This window comes from Rhinatrema bivittatum, chromosome 1 (assembly GCF_901001135.1).
Source record: "Rhinatrema bivittatum chromosome 1, aRhiBiv1.1, whole genome shotgun sequence".
NCBI lineage: Eukaryota > Metazoa > Chordata > Amphibia > Gymnophiona > Rhinatrematidae > Rhinatrema > Rhinatrema bivittatum.
The window spans coordinates 503545626-503562738 of NC_042615.1; the positions used below are offsets into that span (position 1 = coordinate 503545626).

The following is a 17113-nucleotide window of genomic DNA, read 5'->3' on the forward strand; positions in this document are numbered from 1 at the left end:
TTTGCCACCTCTCTGCCTGTCTCTTGTAATCTCTGCTGCAGGACTACAAATTTCATTAGGGCCTTGGGCAGCGCCAGAGGAAACCAGGACCAGGGTACCTGCACTTAGACGCGTTGAGCTTTTTAGCCCCCTCTGGTATGTGGTCTGAAATGACAGGAAGTGTGTTTTTCAAGTGGTGCCGATTAAAATGAAAAAAGAGAATTCTGCAAAACCGGTAGTGACTCTCTGGGCTTCAAGGGAGCGCGTGCCCTGTGAAATCAGCCCTAATAAATATTAAAAATCCTTAAAAAAAATCATTTTAATGCAAAGGATCATGCACACAACATGAATTATACAAGGAGCCCTCGTTAAGTGCTCAGCTGTGCCCCGCAGTTACACAGCTAATTAGGGAAGGGTAAGTAAAGCATAAATCACCCAAAATTTTTTTCCCAGCACCAGACAGTGGAGAAAAAAAATGTTTTTTTGCTTTCTCCCTTAATTAAAACTCCCTGTGCTTAGGCGGATGCAGCACAGCCTTCTCTATATTGCTATCAATAAAGATTTTCATTTTGTTAAAATTTCTCCTGTTTACTTTTTTTAAAGTGATATGTTGCTCTATAAAAAAAAATCTGTAAATTATTATTTTTTTTTGTATGGTGGATTGATATCATGGCAGCAAGAGGGAGGGGGAAGTGCTGGCACCCGAAACTGCCTCTGCTTTCTCCTCAGGTCATTGTGGACACCCCCCCTTCCCCCCCCTACAATAATGCTTGTGACTGTGTCTCTCCCCCACCCCCTTGTTCAGGATCGTCTGCGAAATGGAACAATCCCTGATCCCCAACCCTGCTCCAGGACCGGTGGAGCTGTGTGTGGGCGACTGCAGCTTGGACTATCGTACCCAGTCAGAACAGCTTTACACCTTCGTGGTAAACTTCTCTTTTTACTTTTATGCAGGGCTTCAGAACAGAGAGCTAAAGTGTCCTAATGCTGACCCTGAGGAGCGACTTCCTCCTGCTAGTGCTGGAGGCAGCCATTTTGTACCAGCAGTAGGGGAACAGTCAGGGTTGTCACGACCCCCCTCCCCCCTCACAGTGAGGCTAAGCATGATGAAATGATCTATAGGAGAGGTCTACTTTTAGGGGACACTTGGAGCATGTCTTATAGCATTATTAAACTCTCTGGCACCTTGGTCCCTAATTTGTTCCAGTCAAACAGAAGGCATACCTTCTGATAGCTTTCAGAGGGTAGGACAGGCTGAGCCCGTCCTGGTTGCTACCGCTCCCGCACACCCCCACCTCCCTCCATTCCTTTCATGGAGGTATAGTGCCCTTAGAAAGGCAGGCTACATTTACTGGCATGCACGGGGGATAAAACCAAAACTGCTTCCTTCTTTTCAAGGTGGTATGAAGTCATCTTGGCTCAGATCCTTCAATGATGTAGGAAGAGTGCTGCTTAATGGGGAGAGGGGAAGGGATGGGTGGGGGGGAGGGAGGGAGGGAGGGCAGGGAGGCAGAAAGAAATCCCAGGTCTGCAGACTGAAGAGATTGCCTGCCTAAAGATGTCCCTCTTCCTTTCAGACTCCCAGCTTCAACAGAGTGAGCCCAGCAAGGGGCCCCATGTCTGGCGGCACACGGATAACCATCTCCGGCAGGAACCTGGATGCAGGCAGCACTGTCTCCGTGCTAGTGCGGGACAGAGAGTGCCAGTTTGTCAGGTGGGTGGAAGCAAGTGATGGCAGCTTAAAAAAAATTCCATCCTGACCTACAGCCGGGAGATGCCAGGTTTTCGAGGAGTGTGAGAGTGAGGAGTCAGGAACTAAGGACTTCAGGCAAAATTAAGATAATACAGTCACCAGAGAACTCTGGATCACAGAGTTAGGTTGAGATAGTTTTACCCCATTGCAAGGTAGGCCTTGTAATCCTAGCATATCTAGGAGAAGCCCCATTATGCAGTGGGATGAGGTAAGATTAGTGTGCCATTTAAAGATATATGTAAAAGCTCCATCTGACCCCAATCGATCCCACAAAAATATAGCAAACTCAGGATTTTCCTTTAACGATGTGTGCAGACCATAAAAGAAAAACAACCTAGAATGTGATGGCAGATACAGATTTCTGCGCCCATCCAGTCTGCCCCATTTCTCATTTCTTGCTGCAGTCCATAAACACCACCTCATCTCCAACTTTCACCTTCACTCCTCGACTGCTGAAGATCCTTTGTGCCCGCCCCTGCTTTACCCCTCATTCCCCCCCACCACTGAGGATCTTCTGTGACCGTCCCAGGCTTTGTCCTTCCTTCCATATCTCAGACTTCACCCCCCATGCAAGAAAAAACTTGAAAATGCTGCATTACAGACACGTGCTGAGAAATAAGTGACACACCATTTGATAGCACTAAGTAATAAGCTTTGTCATGCGGGTATTGATCAGTCGTTAACTGATTACATTATCAGTAAAGTGCTGGTTTAAAAAAAAAAAAGCCGTAGACACACAATGAAACAAATATTCACCCTGGCCTTACAGTCACTAAACTAATCTGCTAAATTATGGCAAAAGGCTCATTTTTCAGCATGGAGGATCATTCTGTGCTTTTCTGCAAGCTGGTGTGCTTTGTTGCCCCCATCCTATTTTACGAGGGCTCAGATACCTTAAAAGCTCGGCCTCGCTTCGTTCTGTGGGTTTCAGGAAGAGGTTTGCAAGATTCGTGTTCCAAGCAGCCAGAAGTTGTAAGGGTCCCATCGCTTGACCCCATTAGACAACACACGTCGCGGGTTTCAGATTACGTTTTCTGTCTGCCATAACTGAGTGCGTAAAGTGGCAGAGAATTTTTAACCAGTAAGTAGCTCGGAGCTGCAGAACGCAAGATGCACGAGAATCACCTGAAGGGATCGCTATTATATAGGGACTTTTATCACTGGAGTGAGACAAGTACCAGCACAGAACACATTCTTATCATCCTCATCCATTGCAACCTTAATTTAATTTATTTATATTCTGCCTTTCAGGCACTTTAAAGTGGATTATGTTCAGATACTGTATGTATTTCCCTGTCCTCAGAGGGCTCACAAACTATGAGCCGAATTTTAAAAGCGTTGCTCGCGCTAAAAGGTGCACGTACGCGACTATGCAGGCTGCACGTGAGTGACACGTATTTTAAAAGCCACTAATTACGTGTATGTATGCGCATGCACAAGCTATAAAGGGGGCAGAGAAGGGGGCGGGGCTTGGGCAGAGCATGGGTGTTCCAGGGCGGGGCCAACAGTTGACACATGTAGATTCGGATTTTAAAACTGGAAGCCACAGGACGCAGCGGCTTGTTAGCTGCGTATATTTACTGCTGCTCCTGACGAGGTGTAAGCCTTTAGAAATAGTTGTTTAGGCCCTAAAACTCTGCTTACCTGCACGCGTTAAAGGCCGACAACGTCCTAAGGAAGATACATGAAGGACGTTGGCTGGAGTGACGTCTTGAAATTAGGAGCACGCTCATGCGCAGTAAAGCGTATTTTAAATCGTACGCGCGCAAGTGTGCACGTGATTTAAAATTCAGGCGCATGTCCGCTTGCGCGCCCCATACGCATGTGTAAGGGCGCCTGCGTGCTTGTTTTTAAAGTTACCGTCTATGTTTGTACCTGTGCAACTATGCAAGAAAGCGATTCATAACCAGAAAACTAAGCCAAATCGGAGCTGGGATTCACAGAGCGGATTCCCACAAAGGCAGCACCGAGAGGAATCATTGTTAAACATGGGACTTTATCACTGGCAGGAGGCCAGAAGGTCCAACTGCCAGTTTTTATGTTTTAAAATGAATAAATTCTTCTTTATGGCAGGAGGAGCCTGCGGGAGATCGTCTGCATCTCGCCTGCCTCCTCCCTGGGCCCGAGTCAGGCCACGATTACTCTGGGCATGGACAGAGCAAATATCTCCAACTCAGATGTGATATACACCTACTCAGAGGATCCCTCCATCTCCAGGGTTGAACCAGAGTGGAGTATCTGCAAGTAAGGGGCCCAGAGGAGGTGTTTTTGCAAGAATGTTGAATGCTGTGATATGATGTGAGCAGATTATCCATACATAACTTCTTGCATCTGTAGTCCTGCCTGATCACTGGCTTTAATACTCATCCCCCACTTCTGTACCTGTCCCAAGCTTTAACCCTCCATCCCCCACTGCTGAATATATTCTGTACTTCTCCCAGGCTTTACTCCTCACTCTTTCAGTGCTGAGGATCATCTGTGCCCATTCCAGGCTTTATCCCTCACTCCCCCAATGCTGAGGAACCTCTGTGCCAGTCCCAGACTTTACCCTTCACTTCCCCATTATTGAGGATCCTCTGTGCCCATCCCAGGCTTTACTCCTCTCTCCCCCACCACTGAGGATCCTGTGTGCCTGTTCCAGGCTTTACCTCTCACTCCCCCACCACTGAGGATCCTCTGTGCCCATCCCAGGCTTTACCCCTCACTCCCCCACCGCTGAGGATCCTCTGTGCCAATCCCAGGCTTTATCTCTCACTCTCCTACTGCTGAGGATCCTCTGTGCCCATCCCAGGCTTTACCCCTCACTCTCCCACTGCTGAGGATCCTCTGTGCCCATCCCAGGCTTTACCCCTCACTCCCCCACCGCTGAGGATCCTCTGTGCCTGTCCCAGGCTTTATCTCTCACTCTCCTACTGCTGAGGATCCTCTGTGCCCATCCCAGACTTTACCCCTCACTCTCCTACTGCTGAGGATCCTCTGTGCCAATCCCAGGCTTTATCTCTCACTCTCCTACTGCTGAGGATCCTCTGTGCCCATCCCAGGCTTTACCCCTCACTCTCCCACCGCTGAGGATCCTCTGTGCCCATCCCAGGCTTTACCCCTCACTCTCCCACCGCTGAGGATCCTCTGTGCCCATCCCAGGCTTTACCCCTTGCTTCCCCACTGCTGAGGATCCTCTGTGCCCATCCCAGGCTTTACCCCTTGCTTCCCCACTGCTGAGGATTCTCTGTGCCCATCCCAGGCTTTACCCCTCACTCTCCCACCGCTGAGGATCCTCTGTGCCCATCCCAGGCTTTACCCCTTTCTTCCCCACTGCTGAGGATCCTCTGTGCCCATCCCAGGTTTTACCCCTCACTCTCCCACTGCTGAGGATTCTCTGTGCCCATCCCAGGCTTTACCCCTCACTCTCCCACCGCTGAGGATCCTCTGTGCCCATCCCAGGCTTTATCCCTTGCTTCCCACCGCTGTGCCTCTGTGCCTGTGTCAGTATAGAAACAATCAAGGGATGTAGCTGATTGAACAGAGAAAACACTTGTACTGGTACACAGGAAAATTCATGTCCTTGTAGACCTGAATCAAATTGTCAGATCTAAAATGTTTCTAGCCTTAAATTGATTATAGCAGCATTATGCGAATTTGGGAAATTTATCCATAAAAATATTTGTGGTAGGTCAGGTCTGTCCCAAAGGGTGGCCATAGGAGACAGAAAAGTGATGAGGCACTACTTGGCTGTGCACGGTTCCCAAATTTTCTGCATATTTGAGACTGCCTGGGAGGGAGATTCCTCCTGTTTACCCGACCACCAAAGAGAATCCCTGCACTGCTGCTTCCTCCAGCCTGATCCAGGTTTTGTCAGGACTGAAGTCTCTGGCAAATCCCCAGTTTTCTGTGGAAACTCAAGGGTAGATTCTGTGGCACATTTTAATAAATGTTCATGTTAAATGTAAATTTGTATTGTACTTTATACAGATAGTCAGTTTCTGACATTTCTGCTGTGACCAGTTATTTTTTTTTTTTTTGTGGTGATGGGGTGGGGAAGGATCTTAGAGTTCCCTGTACGTACCCGGATCAGTCCAGACTGCTGGGGTTTTGGCTCCCTTCCAGCAGATGGAGTCAGAGAAAAACTTGAAAAGCATCCCCTCTTAAACCGGTGTGCCACCTGCATCTTTTCAGTATGTCTCTGTCTCCAGCAGATGGAGGTGGTGCAAAACCTGTGGTCGTGAACTTAAAAAAAAAAAGGACATGGGGCACGGCCAGGGGAACAGCGGCTGACGGCGGCCATTTTATGTTCTTTTACTGCCGCAGGGGGAGGGCATCTCCCGCCTCACCTCTCTCCAAACCCTTCAATTATTCACACACTACATTTCCTCCGATCCCCTTATGCATGCTGTTTCCCCATTTACCCTCCAGTCCCCCTGATTTACTTTCTTCTACCCTCTGATGCCCTCCATCCTCTGATCCACAGCAATCTCCTCACTCACTCTCTCTCCCCGTTCCCAGCCTCCCATCCCCTCCCTCACACACCGTCCGCACCCGCCTCTGAGATCCATGGCTTAGCGGGGTTAGGAGGAAGCATGGCGTCTCTTGCTGTGTTGGCCTCCTCTCTGCTGCTGGGGACTGAAGTGCCGCACCTCGTGCCGTGCGAGACTCTGCAACCTGTGGACGGCTCAATGAAATGTGCCACTCTGGCACCAAGCAGCAAAGGAAGACGGTGCAGCCCGAGGCACTGCGCTGCCACTGTTCTCCTCCCGCTGCCAAGCCAAAATCAGTGGGGAGTGGGGAGAGGTGCCTGGGCCACCACGGCTCATGCTTCTGTCTGGGCCCCCCAGTTCTCCGTGGCGATTCTGCGGGGGATATAGGGAGCTCCATGGCAAGGGCCAGATTCCAATCACACAGGCGCTTGCATAGGTGCGTCGTCTGTGCTGGTCAAGTCCTTAATTTTTCTTCCCCCCCCCCCCCTTTTTTTTTGCTACCTCAAAGCGGAAGCACCCTGATCACCGTCACGGGCACTCACCTCCTCACCATCCAGGAGCCCCGAGCGAGAGCGAAATACAACGGCATCGAGACAATCAACGTAAGTTCCAACCATGACAGATCCCAACGCGTGCGCTACCAGCCCTGGCAGGAGCTGATTCCTTGCTGGTGGTTTAGCGGAAGAGTCGCTCAGGTAATGTGATTTTGAAGGGAGTGTTATGAAGCATCGAGATCGGGGCTGGAAGGATCCTCGGGTCATAGAAAATAGGGCTAAAAGTTTCCCCGATGGTGTTGCCACTCAAGTCAGGTGTATAGAGTTGGAAGAGAGCTCGGGAGGTCATCTAGAATTACAGTAAGAGAGGACTGCAGGAGATCATAGAATCAGAATGTGATATCAAATGAAGACCGTGAGAGCCATCTAAGGCTGATCACTTACCCTTCCCACTGCAGTACCACAGAGGCCACCCTGCCCCCAGCTTTATCTTCTGTTCTCTGCAACCGTGAACCCTCTGTATTTATCCCAGGCTCTTTTTGAATGCCGATAGTGATTTTTGTCCCCCGGAAAAGCCGCCTTTTACATTCCACTTTTTCTGCTCTGGATAAGTCTTATCTAGTTAGCTTGCCGAGCCGCACAGCTGCTGAACTTAGTTCATTTCTGCTCCTCCTGGCAAGATCCGGCCGTACCTAACTTCCCCATGCTTGTTCTCTCTTTGCAGACCTGCTGGACCCAGAATGACACGATGATGATGTGCAAAGCCCCAGGGATCGTCTATGGGAAGAAAGGAGCTTTTTCGGAGGATGGGGTGCGCCCTGATGAGTTTGGCTTTGTGCTGGACGACGTGAAGGCTGTACGGGCGCTAAACGCCACACTCTTCACCTATTACGCAGACCCTTCCTTTGAGTCCTTTGGCCCATCCGGCATCCTGGAGCTGAAACCTGGGTCCCATGTCATCCTGAAGGTAAACGTCACTATCCTTTCTTCTCTGCCCCCCCCTGGTACCCACTTCTACCCACGCTGCAAAGTATCATGGGTCACTTATGGAAAGCATGCATCCTGAGTTTGCCAGTTTGAGTAACTGAGTGAGAAAGTGTTATGAGAGCAGTGTTCTGGATACGGGGAGGAAGCTACAGGTATGAGCTGGAAATAACAGAGTGAAGAGATATGCCCAAGCTCCATCAGGAAGGATAAGTTATTTTCTTTTAAATCATCATCATTTTTCACGCTTTTCCATCAGGAGAGCTCAGAGCATGTTACAGCAGATCAAAATATGCATTGTTACAAGTGCAGCATAATGGGGTGAGTATCAGGTAAGGCACATAAAATCAATAACGGCTTTGAATGAGTTACAGTTAAAAGCAGAAGTACATCCAGTAGGTGTAAAAAGATGAGCAGTGTGGACAATTTAAGATGTGTTATTGTACCACTACAATGCAAGAGTTTTTAGGCTCAGAGATTTGCTAGCAAAAGGTGCAGAGTTAGGGGAGGTAGACTGGCATGCGTCATATGGTGGGAAGGAGGTTTCAGAGAGCCGCCTTTTCGGTGGTTTTCTGGAGACCAGAAAGATGTGTTGCTAGTCTGATGCGGCGCGGCAGAAAGTACCATGGTGTCCGGACCGCTCCTGAAAAGGGGCCCCTCTCTCTGGTACTAGTGAGATCCCCTGGTGGCGACACCACTAGGCATACTCGTGATAGTGACCACAGAGTGCGAGAAGGCGTATAAGTGTCTAGCCGATGGCTCTAGTGTGTGGCACAACCCCTGAGGGCTTTACGGAACCAGGAATTTAAACTTGGTTTGGTGTACTAACGGGAGCCAGGGTAAGGATTTTAAAATAGGTGTGATCTTCTGGAACTTGTGTACGCTCAGCAGCATTTGCACTGCAGTGTATGAGTTGCGGGTGCCGGGTGAGGGTGTGTTTTGGACTTCTGATATAAAGCGTATTACAGTGGTGGAGGCAGGAATCTTGCAGGCCTGAATGACGGTGGCAAACGCAGGGCTGTCAAAAATAAGGGGACGGAGAGGGCAAAGTAGGCTTAGCTGGAAAAAAAAAAAAAAAGCTGCCTTAGCTACAACTTGGATCTGATCTTTGAACTTGGAGTCCAGGATAAATCCCAGGTGCTGGATTTTGATGGCTGGCAGGAAGAGTTGTCTCCCTGAGAATCACCTGAGACTTTAAGAAGACGAGGGTCTCTCTTACCCATCTATAGTGATTCTGTTCATGAGGTGTAGCCAGCTGGAGATCTTTCCCAGGCATTCATTTAGTTTTCCTATTATTTTGTCTGGGTTCGGGTTGAGAGGGAGCAAGAGTTGGATATCATCGATACGAATATTATGTGATCTGATGGTCTCTTGAGTTTGCCTAAGGGGACAAATAAATGTTGAACAAGATGGGAGATAGGATAGAGCCCCGAGGTACTGCACAGGAGAGAGAGTGTGAAGACACTTTCTACATCATGACAGTCCATAGGAGCTTATTATGTAGGTAAAATTTTAAACCAGGCTGGTTCCATACATTGGTTGTGTAGGCAAGAGATTAGAACTTTATGGTCCATGATGCTGAACACCGTGGAGAGATCGAGATGTGCCAGAAATGCTGCCTGACTGTGATCCATGGACAAGCGTAGTTTGTCAACCATGCTTACTAGAACTGTCTCAGTGCTAAACTGAGGCCTGAATCCTGACTGGAATGGGTCAAGGCCATCTGTGATTGGCAAAGTCAGATAGCTGTTTTATCATTTCTCTCAATTATCTGACCCAGTAATGGTATTTTGGAAACTGGGAGGTAGTTGATCAGATTATTTAGGTCCAGGTTGGGTTGTTTTTTTTAGGATTGCTCTAACTGTAGCTTTCTTCAGTCAGCCTGGTAGATGTCCTTCTGCCAGCAAAGCATTTAATATAGGCTGGAAGCAGTCAGGTAGCCCAGGTTTGGCTAGTTTGACTACCCAAGGGGGGGCAGGAGTCCTCATTGATCGATGTCCTTGTAAAATCATTGAGAAGAGAATAGACTTAGTTTTGGGTACTTGCCAGGTTCTTATGGCCTGGATTGGCCTCTGTTGGAAACAGGATGCTGGACTTGATGGACCCTTGGTCTGACCCAGTATGGCATGTTCTTATGTTCTTAGTCGATATTGTTCTCTAGGACAGGGTAGAGGGTCAAGAATTTGTGGAAGGGCTTATCCTGATTCTCTCCAAGCAGCATCAGAATCCAGTTCATGCCATATGGCTGTAAGAACTTGTTAAAACTCAGGAGACTGTAGATTAATATGCTAAGGAGGGTGCGTGGAAAAGCCAGAGAGAGCTGTTTATTTTTTGGAAATCTAGGGAGACCTGTTTTGAGGAAGGAATGCCTGAGGTAAGGGGCCCTGTAAGGCCAGTGTAAGGGAGTTAGGCACCTTAGGCAAACTTCAGCCTTGCGTCCCCTCGACCTGAGATTCAAATAATTAAACTCAACAATCATGATGACCTCCCCCCCCCCCCCCACTCCCCACCACCAACTCTCCCAGAGCAGTCTTGTAAAAACACCAAACTGGACATAGGGAGGAGAATGTTTCACAAGCCATCTATGTGGATAAAAGCTGATTTACCCGGGTAAAAGGGCTTTTTGAAAATAGCCCACTCTAAAAGCACCTAAGAGTGCACACGGGGTCAAAGGGAAGGTGAGCTTGTGCTTTCCCTTTGAGAACCGGTGCACAGCCCACAGGTCAAACCCCCCCCCCCCCCAGGCTCTGCACCAGAATGTAGAGTCTAGAGGTCTGGCCCTCTAACTTTGAAATGTGAATCTTTGTTTTGCACCTACACAAAAATGTTTCAGAAATCAGGTCACAGTGTCCGAATGGGTCAGCATGAATGTATCCAGCTAAGTTAGTGGGTAAGTAGCTTCTCCCTGCTACGCCCTGATCCTGCCCACCATTTAGCTGGGAGAAATAGTTACCTGGCTAAATGGCAGCCACAGAATGCAGCCGGATATTCAGATGCTGCCATTTAGCTGGATAAGTGGAAAATCCGGCTAATTGGCGCTGAATATCAGGCCCTTTGTGAAGTAACACGAACCTTGCAAAAAAAAAAAAAAAAGTCACTCAAAACCTGTATAGCAAACCCGCTGCACCAAAACAGCACTGACTGCCAGGACTCGAACAGCCACCACTAACTCTATGGAAAGGCAACAGTGCAAATACTGCACCCAGCCCAAGATCAGCATTACTGTTCTTCTCAACAGGGAAGAAAAGTGGCCTAGTGTTTAAAGCAATGAGCTGGGAAATTGGGAAACCAGGGTTCAAAACCTACTGATATTCCTTGTGAACTTGGGCAAGCTGCATTATCTCAGGTACCCATTTACTGGTCGATTTTAAAAGGCTGGCGTGCGCCAAAACCAGGAAGATACGCCCATGTCTCGGATGCACGTCGCGTGTGGATTTTAAAAGGCCCACGACAACCAGTGTATCTCCCGTTAACACCGACAAAAAATGTTTTGGGGGAAGAGGCGGGGCCTGGGGTCTGGGCGTGGCCTGAGCGTGCCCGGGCTGAGGCATGATTTCTACGTATACCTATTTATGTGCACAAGCTCTAGCCGGAGTCCCCTATCACATTTCTTTACTCCTGCTATGGATGGCGTATAAGTCATAAAATAAAAAATAAAAAATAGGTTATTTAGCGAGGTTTAGGGGATCTAGCCTAACAGGGTAAAAGGTAGGCAAAGTAAAAGGGGGCGTTAGGAAGGCCAGTCGGTTTAACTGGGCAAACTGGGAACGAACTGGGAAAATGGGTTCTAGCGTCGGCATGTGTGACTTGCAAAATCCCCCCCCCTCCACATACGCGAGCAAGGCGACATTGCACGCATACGCGCACGTCAATATGAAATTGTGCGCGCATGTGTGCGCGAATAGCCGATTTAAAAACATGCGTATACGTGTATATACACGCGCGTGTTTTAAAATCGTCGCGTCCATGTGCGTGCGCCGGCAAACACTTGCACGTTTGCGCCCGCGTGCGGCTCTTAAGATGTACCTCTTAGAGTGTAGGCTCTTTGGAAAGGGTCTTATTTTGCCTGAATTCTAACAATATGATATGCCACCTTGAGTATTACTTGCAAAGGCTGACTAAAAATCCAAATTTATCATGAACAATATACTTCCTATTGGAAAAACAGAACAAGCTGTATTACACAAACCTACACACTAGTAAAATACCGGAAATTGGTCTCATACAGAGCCATTTTGCCCATAGGGCAAATGGGGCAAGGGGCAAGGGCCCAGCTTGATCCCAAAAAATATTAAAGAAAGAATAAAATGGTTAAAAAAACATTAAAAAAAAAAGAGAAGGTAAAATAAAATAGCTAACTAACGTGCCATATAATCCTCTTTAGGTCTTAACAAGGATTGGCTGAGTCCATGATTTGTAAATTGCAGAAAAATATTATATGATGAGGAGTGGGAAGGGGCCCATCCTAGTAAGGTTTGTCCAGGGCCTTACAGAGGCTTAAAACGGCCCTGGTCTCATATGCACACAGAATACAAAAACAATTCACTAAATACAGAATAAATGAACATAAATTAGAAAGAGAATTATGCAGACAAACCTAAACTCATGTCTCCTTTAGCTTCACCACTCCTCTCCCTGTTCCCTGCATGACAGGAAAGGAGGGGAGGAGCTGGAATAGAGATCAGAGTGACTCTTCGTTGCTCTGCTCTATCTACTCTAACCTCACCCCTTCCCTCTTATTCCCTACATGACAGGAAGGGAGGGTAGGGACTGATTAGTGAGCAGAGTAGCTCTTTTTTGTTCTGTTCTATCCACTGCTGCCACACCTACTACTACTACTACTTCTACTACCTGACATTTCTGTTATGGTTGTGGACCCTTGAGCCGGAACGGGTGTTAGCACCACCACAGAGAGAAGGCCCTCAGTGGTTCCCGTCGCCGGTAGGTGGTGAAGGTAGGTCAACCCAGCTGGAGCTTCACCTACACCAGCCCTCGTTCCCCGCAGGTTAAGCCCTTGGGTACCGGGGCCGGCAGGACTTAGGTGCGGGTTGCCTCGGCGAAGCAGGAGCAGAGAGATGAAGACGAGGTCAGGAGTCCGGGTCTGGGCAGGCAGCAGAGAAACAGAACGAGGGTTCGATCCATGAATCCGGAGCAGGCAGCAGGCGGGTAGAGACGAGGAAACCAGGCCAGGGGTCGAGACAAGCAGCAAAGAAGTGAAGACGAGGAGCAAGCCAGGGGTCGGTACCAGGAGATCAAGCCGAAGAGGAACTCAGGAAGTGGAGTACGAAGGAAGGAACTGGATCAGGAGCTGGATCAGGAACTGGAACAGGAGCTGGATCAGGAAGCGAAGGAACGCAGCAACTAGCACTCTGAGGAGACGACCTGTTGCTAAGGCGAAGGACTGGGGACTGAGGCAGGGTTTAAATACCCCTCAGTCCTGACGTCATCGGTTGGGGCCGGGCCGAAGTCTCCCGCCGCGGCCCCTTTAAGAGGCGGAGCCTCCCACGCGCGTGCACCTAGGGAGAGCTCCGCAGGAAGCAGGGCGGCGGCGTTCGAGCCGTGTGGGAGGCCGCAGTCGGTCGGCCCTGTAGCAGGGAACACCACACCGACCGGGGGAGTGCCGACTCGCAGTGGAAAGGTGGGGGGGGGGGGGGGGGGGGGGGGGGGGGGCGGCCGTGGTCTGCCGCAGCCGGGACCCACAACAGTTTCTATAGCGCTAGATGATGTATGCAGCTCCCATTCTGTTCCCTGCACACTGCCAGGGAGAGGCAGTGTGCAGGAAGCAGAGAGTTGTTCTCTGCTGCCCAAGATTCTGAGCACTGGCCAGTAGTCATCGAGGCAGAGCCTATGTGCTTATACAAAGTGAAAACCCCCAAACTGTTGTGATCTAGGCAATTTCCGAGTCTGCCTTATGGAAGAACCGTCCATGCCCGTTAAAGAATGTCCATTCTTATACTAGAGAGAAATTTAACTCCAAACCCAGAGGCAGGAGAGCAATTCCTGGCAGTCTGAAGTAGAGATGCTGCTGTAGCACAGAGTTAATATGCTAATTAAAAACCACTTCTCATGCTCTCAGAAAATTTGTAGAACAAATTTAGTAACCAGTGAGGTCCATGTTCAAAAGCATTTAGTTGGCTAGCTCAGAAGTTATAATCAACGAATCATGAGATACTACTCAATCGCTGGAATAAAATACTTTTGTCAGTATTTATAGATTTTAAATTTGAAGCAAAATTTTTGATATTTGAAAAAAAAATTTTGGACACCAAAATTTTTTTCAAATTTTTTTCAAATATCAAAAATTTTGCTTCAAATTTAAAATCTATAAATACTGACAAAAGTATTTTATTCCAGCGATTGAGTAGTATCTCATGATTCGTTGATTATAGTTTATAATCGCTGAAGCAGTGGCGTATTGATTTTTTCTAGCTCAGAAGTTAGCCAGCTAAATGAATACTTCGGTACAAATCCTAATAAGTTAGGCAGCTGGATTTTAGGGAAGTTAACAGGGTCATTTATCATTTCGTATTAAGGCCCTAACGCATGCAATAATGCCATAATGTGTGTTAAAAGCACCACAGTCTCTAGTTGGAAGAGTTTTGGGCAGAGTTAATGCAGTTGGGGGGGAAGGAGAGAGAGAGAGAGAGCCACTGTAGAGAAATGAATGTCACTCTCTATTTATACCACTGTAAGAGGGGGCTCTTTTAACTCAATTTGGGGGGTGGGTTTACATACACAATAGGAGGTTCGAACAGCAAAGTTGACATCACTGAAGATTTTCTGCTGTTTGAATTGATGAAAGGTACAAATGGAGTTGATTTGTACAATGCGCTCTCTCTCTCTCAACAGCATTTGTGATCAAAACCTTTTCACTGTAATGATCACCGTGGTGTATTAATCAGCGCGTGAAGCAAAAAATAGCACAGGTGCGATAAATTTGTTGCACCTTGTGGAAATGACCTGGCGATGCGGGAGCAGGGTAATTACCCTAACCACGTCCCTTTTTAAATCAGGGGCACTATTTCCTTTATATTTATAGCATTTTGATAAATCTAGGCCTAAGTGTTCCTGGGGAGTAACTGGGAAGAGTTGAGTTAGCCAGTTAAGTTAGCTAACTCCAATATTCAGAGTTAACTGGATGATTTAGCAGGCTAGTTTTGGTCAGGCCAAAGAGTTGTCCTAAAGTTACTCAGTTATAGTTGGCCGGCTAACTTTAAGATATCTCCCAAGTTAGCCAGGCCAGTTTATCTGGCTTACTTTGCTAGCCAGACGGTGTCAGAATATGGACCTCAGTATTTACAATGCTAAAATGGTACTGACAGCAGCCGAGATTGAGATTTATTTATTTAAAATTTGCTATATACCACTAATATGATTAAACTAATCCATCTAAGCGGTTTACAATAAAACATACATGCAGGTCTCCTTTAACACTACACACATACCCACACATTCCAGCCTGAGAAGAAGGTGGGAATCCTGTAAATGTTCTTCCAGCACTTCAAGAATACATTTTTTAAAAATAACTTACAGGCTAAATTTAAAACGGGTGCGCATATGATTTAAAAAAAATGTCTACTGCACGTAAGTATGCTAATTTTAAGAGGTTACTCGAGCAAACTTACTTAAGAACATAAGAATTTGCTACACTGGATCAGACCAAGGGTCCATCAAGCCCAGCATCCTGTTTCCAACAGTGGCCAATCCAGGCTACAAGTACCTGGCAAGTTCCCAAAACATTAAACAGATCCCATGCTACTAATGCCAGTAATAGCAGTAGCTATTCCCAAAATCAACCTGATTAATATCAGTTAATGGACTTCTCCTTCAAGAACTTACCCAAACCTTTTTTAAACCCAGCTACACTAACCGCACTAACCACATACTCCGCACAAATTCGAGAGCTTAATTGTGCATTGAGTGAATGAGAATTTTCTCTGATTAGTTTAAATGTGCTACTTGCTAACTTCATGAAGTGCCCCCCTAGTCCTTGTATTATCTGAAAGAGTAAATAACCGATTCACATCTACCCGTTCTAGTCCTCTCATGATTTTAAACACCTGTATCATATCCCCCCTCAGCCGTCTCTTCTCCAAGTTGAACAGCCCTAACCTCTTCAGCCTTTCCTCATAGGGGAGCTGTTCATCCTCTTTATCATTTTGGTTGCCCTTCTCTGTACCTTCTCCATCACAATTATATCTTTTTTGAGATGCGGTGACCAGAATTGTACACAGCATTCAAGGTGCGGTCTCACCATGGAGTGATACAGAGGCATTATGACATTTTCCATTTTATTCACCATTCCCTTCCTAATAATTCCTAACATTCTGCTTGCTTTTTTGACTGCTGCAGCACACTGAGCATCTCCCATAGGACTTTGCCACTTTAACGTGTGTAGGCATGTGTATGTGTATGCAGATTTTAAAACATGAATCCTAGTTTTTCCAGTTAGTCCACAAGTTTGCCCAGGTCATCCAGATGGTTCTTCATCCTGCCCACCCTCCCCCCAGTTGACCTAGACCCCTCACCCTGTCATGCAAGCCCAAAAATGCTAGATATGCAGACTAGCTCCTCATCAAGAGCAGCAGTAAAGTTATGTGGTTAAAAAACCGCCATGCACTGTGGCCTCCAGATTTAAAATATGGAGTTACGTGCGTAGCAGTTGGCCCGCCCTGGGACGCCCATTCCCTGTTCCTTTTCCGCCCACATATTTATTTATTTATTTTAATTAACAGTTTTTATTAAGGTCATTAGTACAACAAAATGCTTGCATAATTTGTGTCCAAATACAAAGCCCAAGAAAGGTTCAGTCAACATATAATACAAACAAACAAAAGAAAAAGACCATATTGATACCTCAGTTGGCTGTAATACAAATAAAATACCCCTCCACTCCCTCCCACTCAACCCTTAACCATTCGGATTGCTATCAATGTGTCAGACGTCGGATGGGCAAAATCATAGGGCAGCTCAAAATAAAGCATTAAAGAGCAACAGATATCGGAGTCTCAAAAATAAAAGAGCATAGAGAAAAGGGAACAACCATATAATGTTGACCCATAAAACCGATCCACATCGCTAATCCCCCAAATTCCCCACGGGCCCTTTGGCATCAAGCCAATGCACATAAAAGGACCAGATTTTATCAAATTTTGCTATAGTGTGACATTGTTCCCTCTACGTACCCGGATCAGTCCAGACTGTGTGTTACGCCTCCCTTCCAGCAGATGGAGACAGAGAAAAACCTGAAGAGCACCCCCTCTTAACCTGGTGTGCCACCTGCATCTCTTCAGTATTTCTCTGTCTCCAGCAGATGGAGGTGGTGCAAACCTTGCGGTCTTGACCTGTTCTTACGGTTAAGGCAATCTCTTCCTAAAAAAAAAAAAAAAAAGAAAATTTATAAAAAGGGATCAAGCAGGATAAGACACAAC

The 17113-nt window shown here is 47.2% G+C and overlaps 1 protein-coding gene across 2 annotated transcripts in view; it reads left to right on the forward strand.

Annotated features, from left to right (window-relative positions):
• The window catches only part of PLXNA3 (plexin A3), a 314146-nt gene that overhangs the window by 216716 nt on the left and 80317 nt on the right, over positions 1-17113 (forward strand). For both annotated transcript variants that reach the window (XM_029610331.1, XM_029610339.1), the window contains exons 14-18: positions 785-905; positions 1557-1693; positions 3806-3976; positions 6713-6806; positions 7423-7665. In XM_029610331.1, the coding sequence (XP_029466191.1) occupies positions 785-905; positions 1557-1693; positions 3806-3976; positions 6713-6806; positions 7423-7665 (766 nt within the window). The remainder of the gene's footprint in view (positions 1-784; positions 906-1556; positions 1694-3805; positions 3977-6712; positions 6807-7422; positions 7666-17113) is intronic.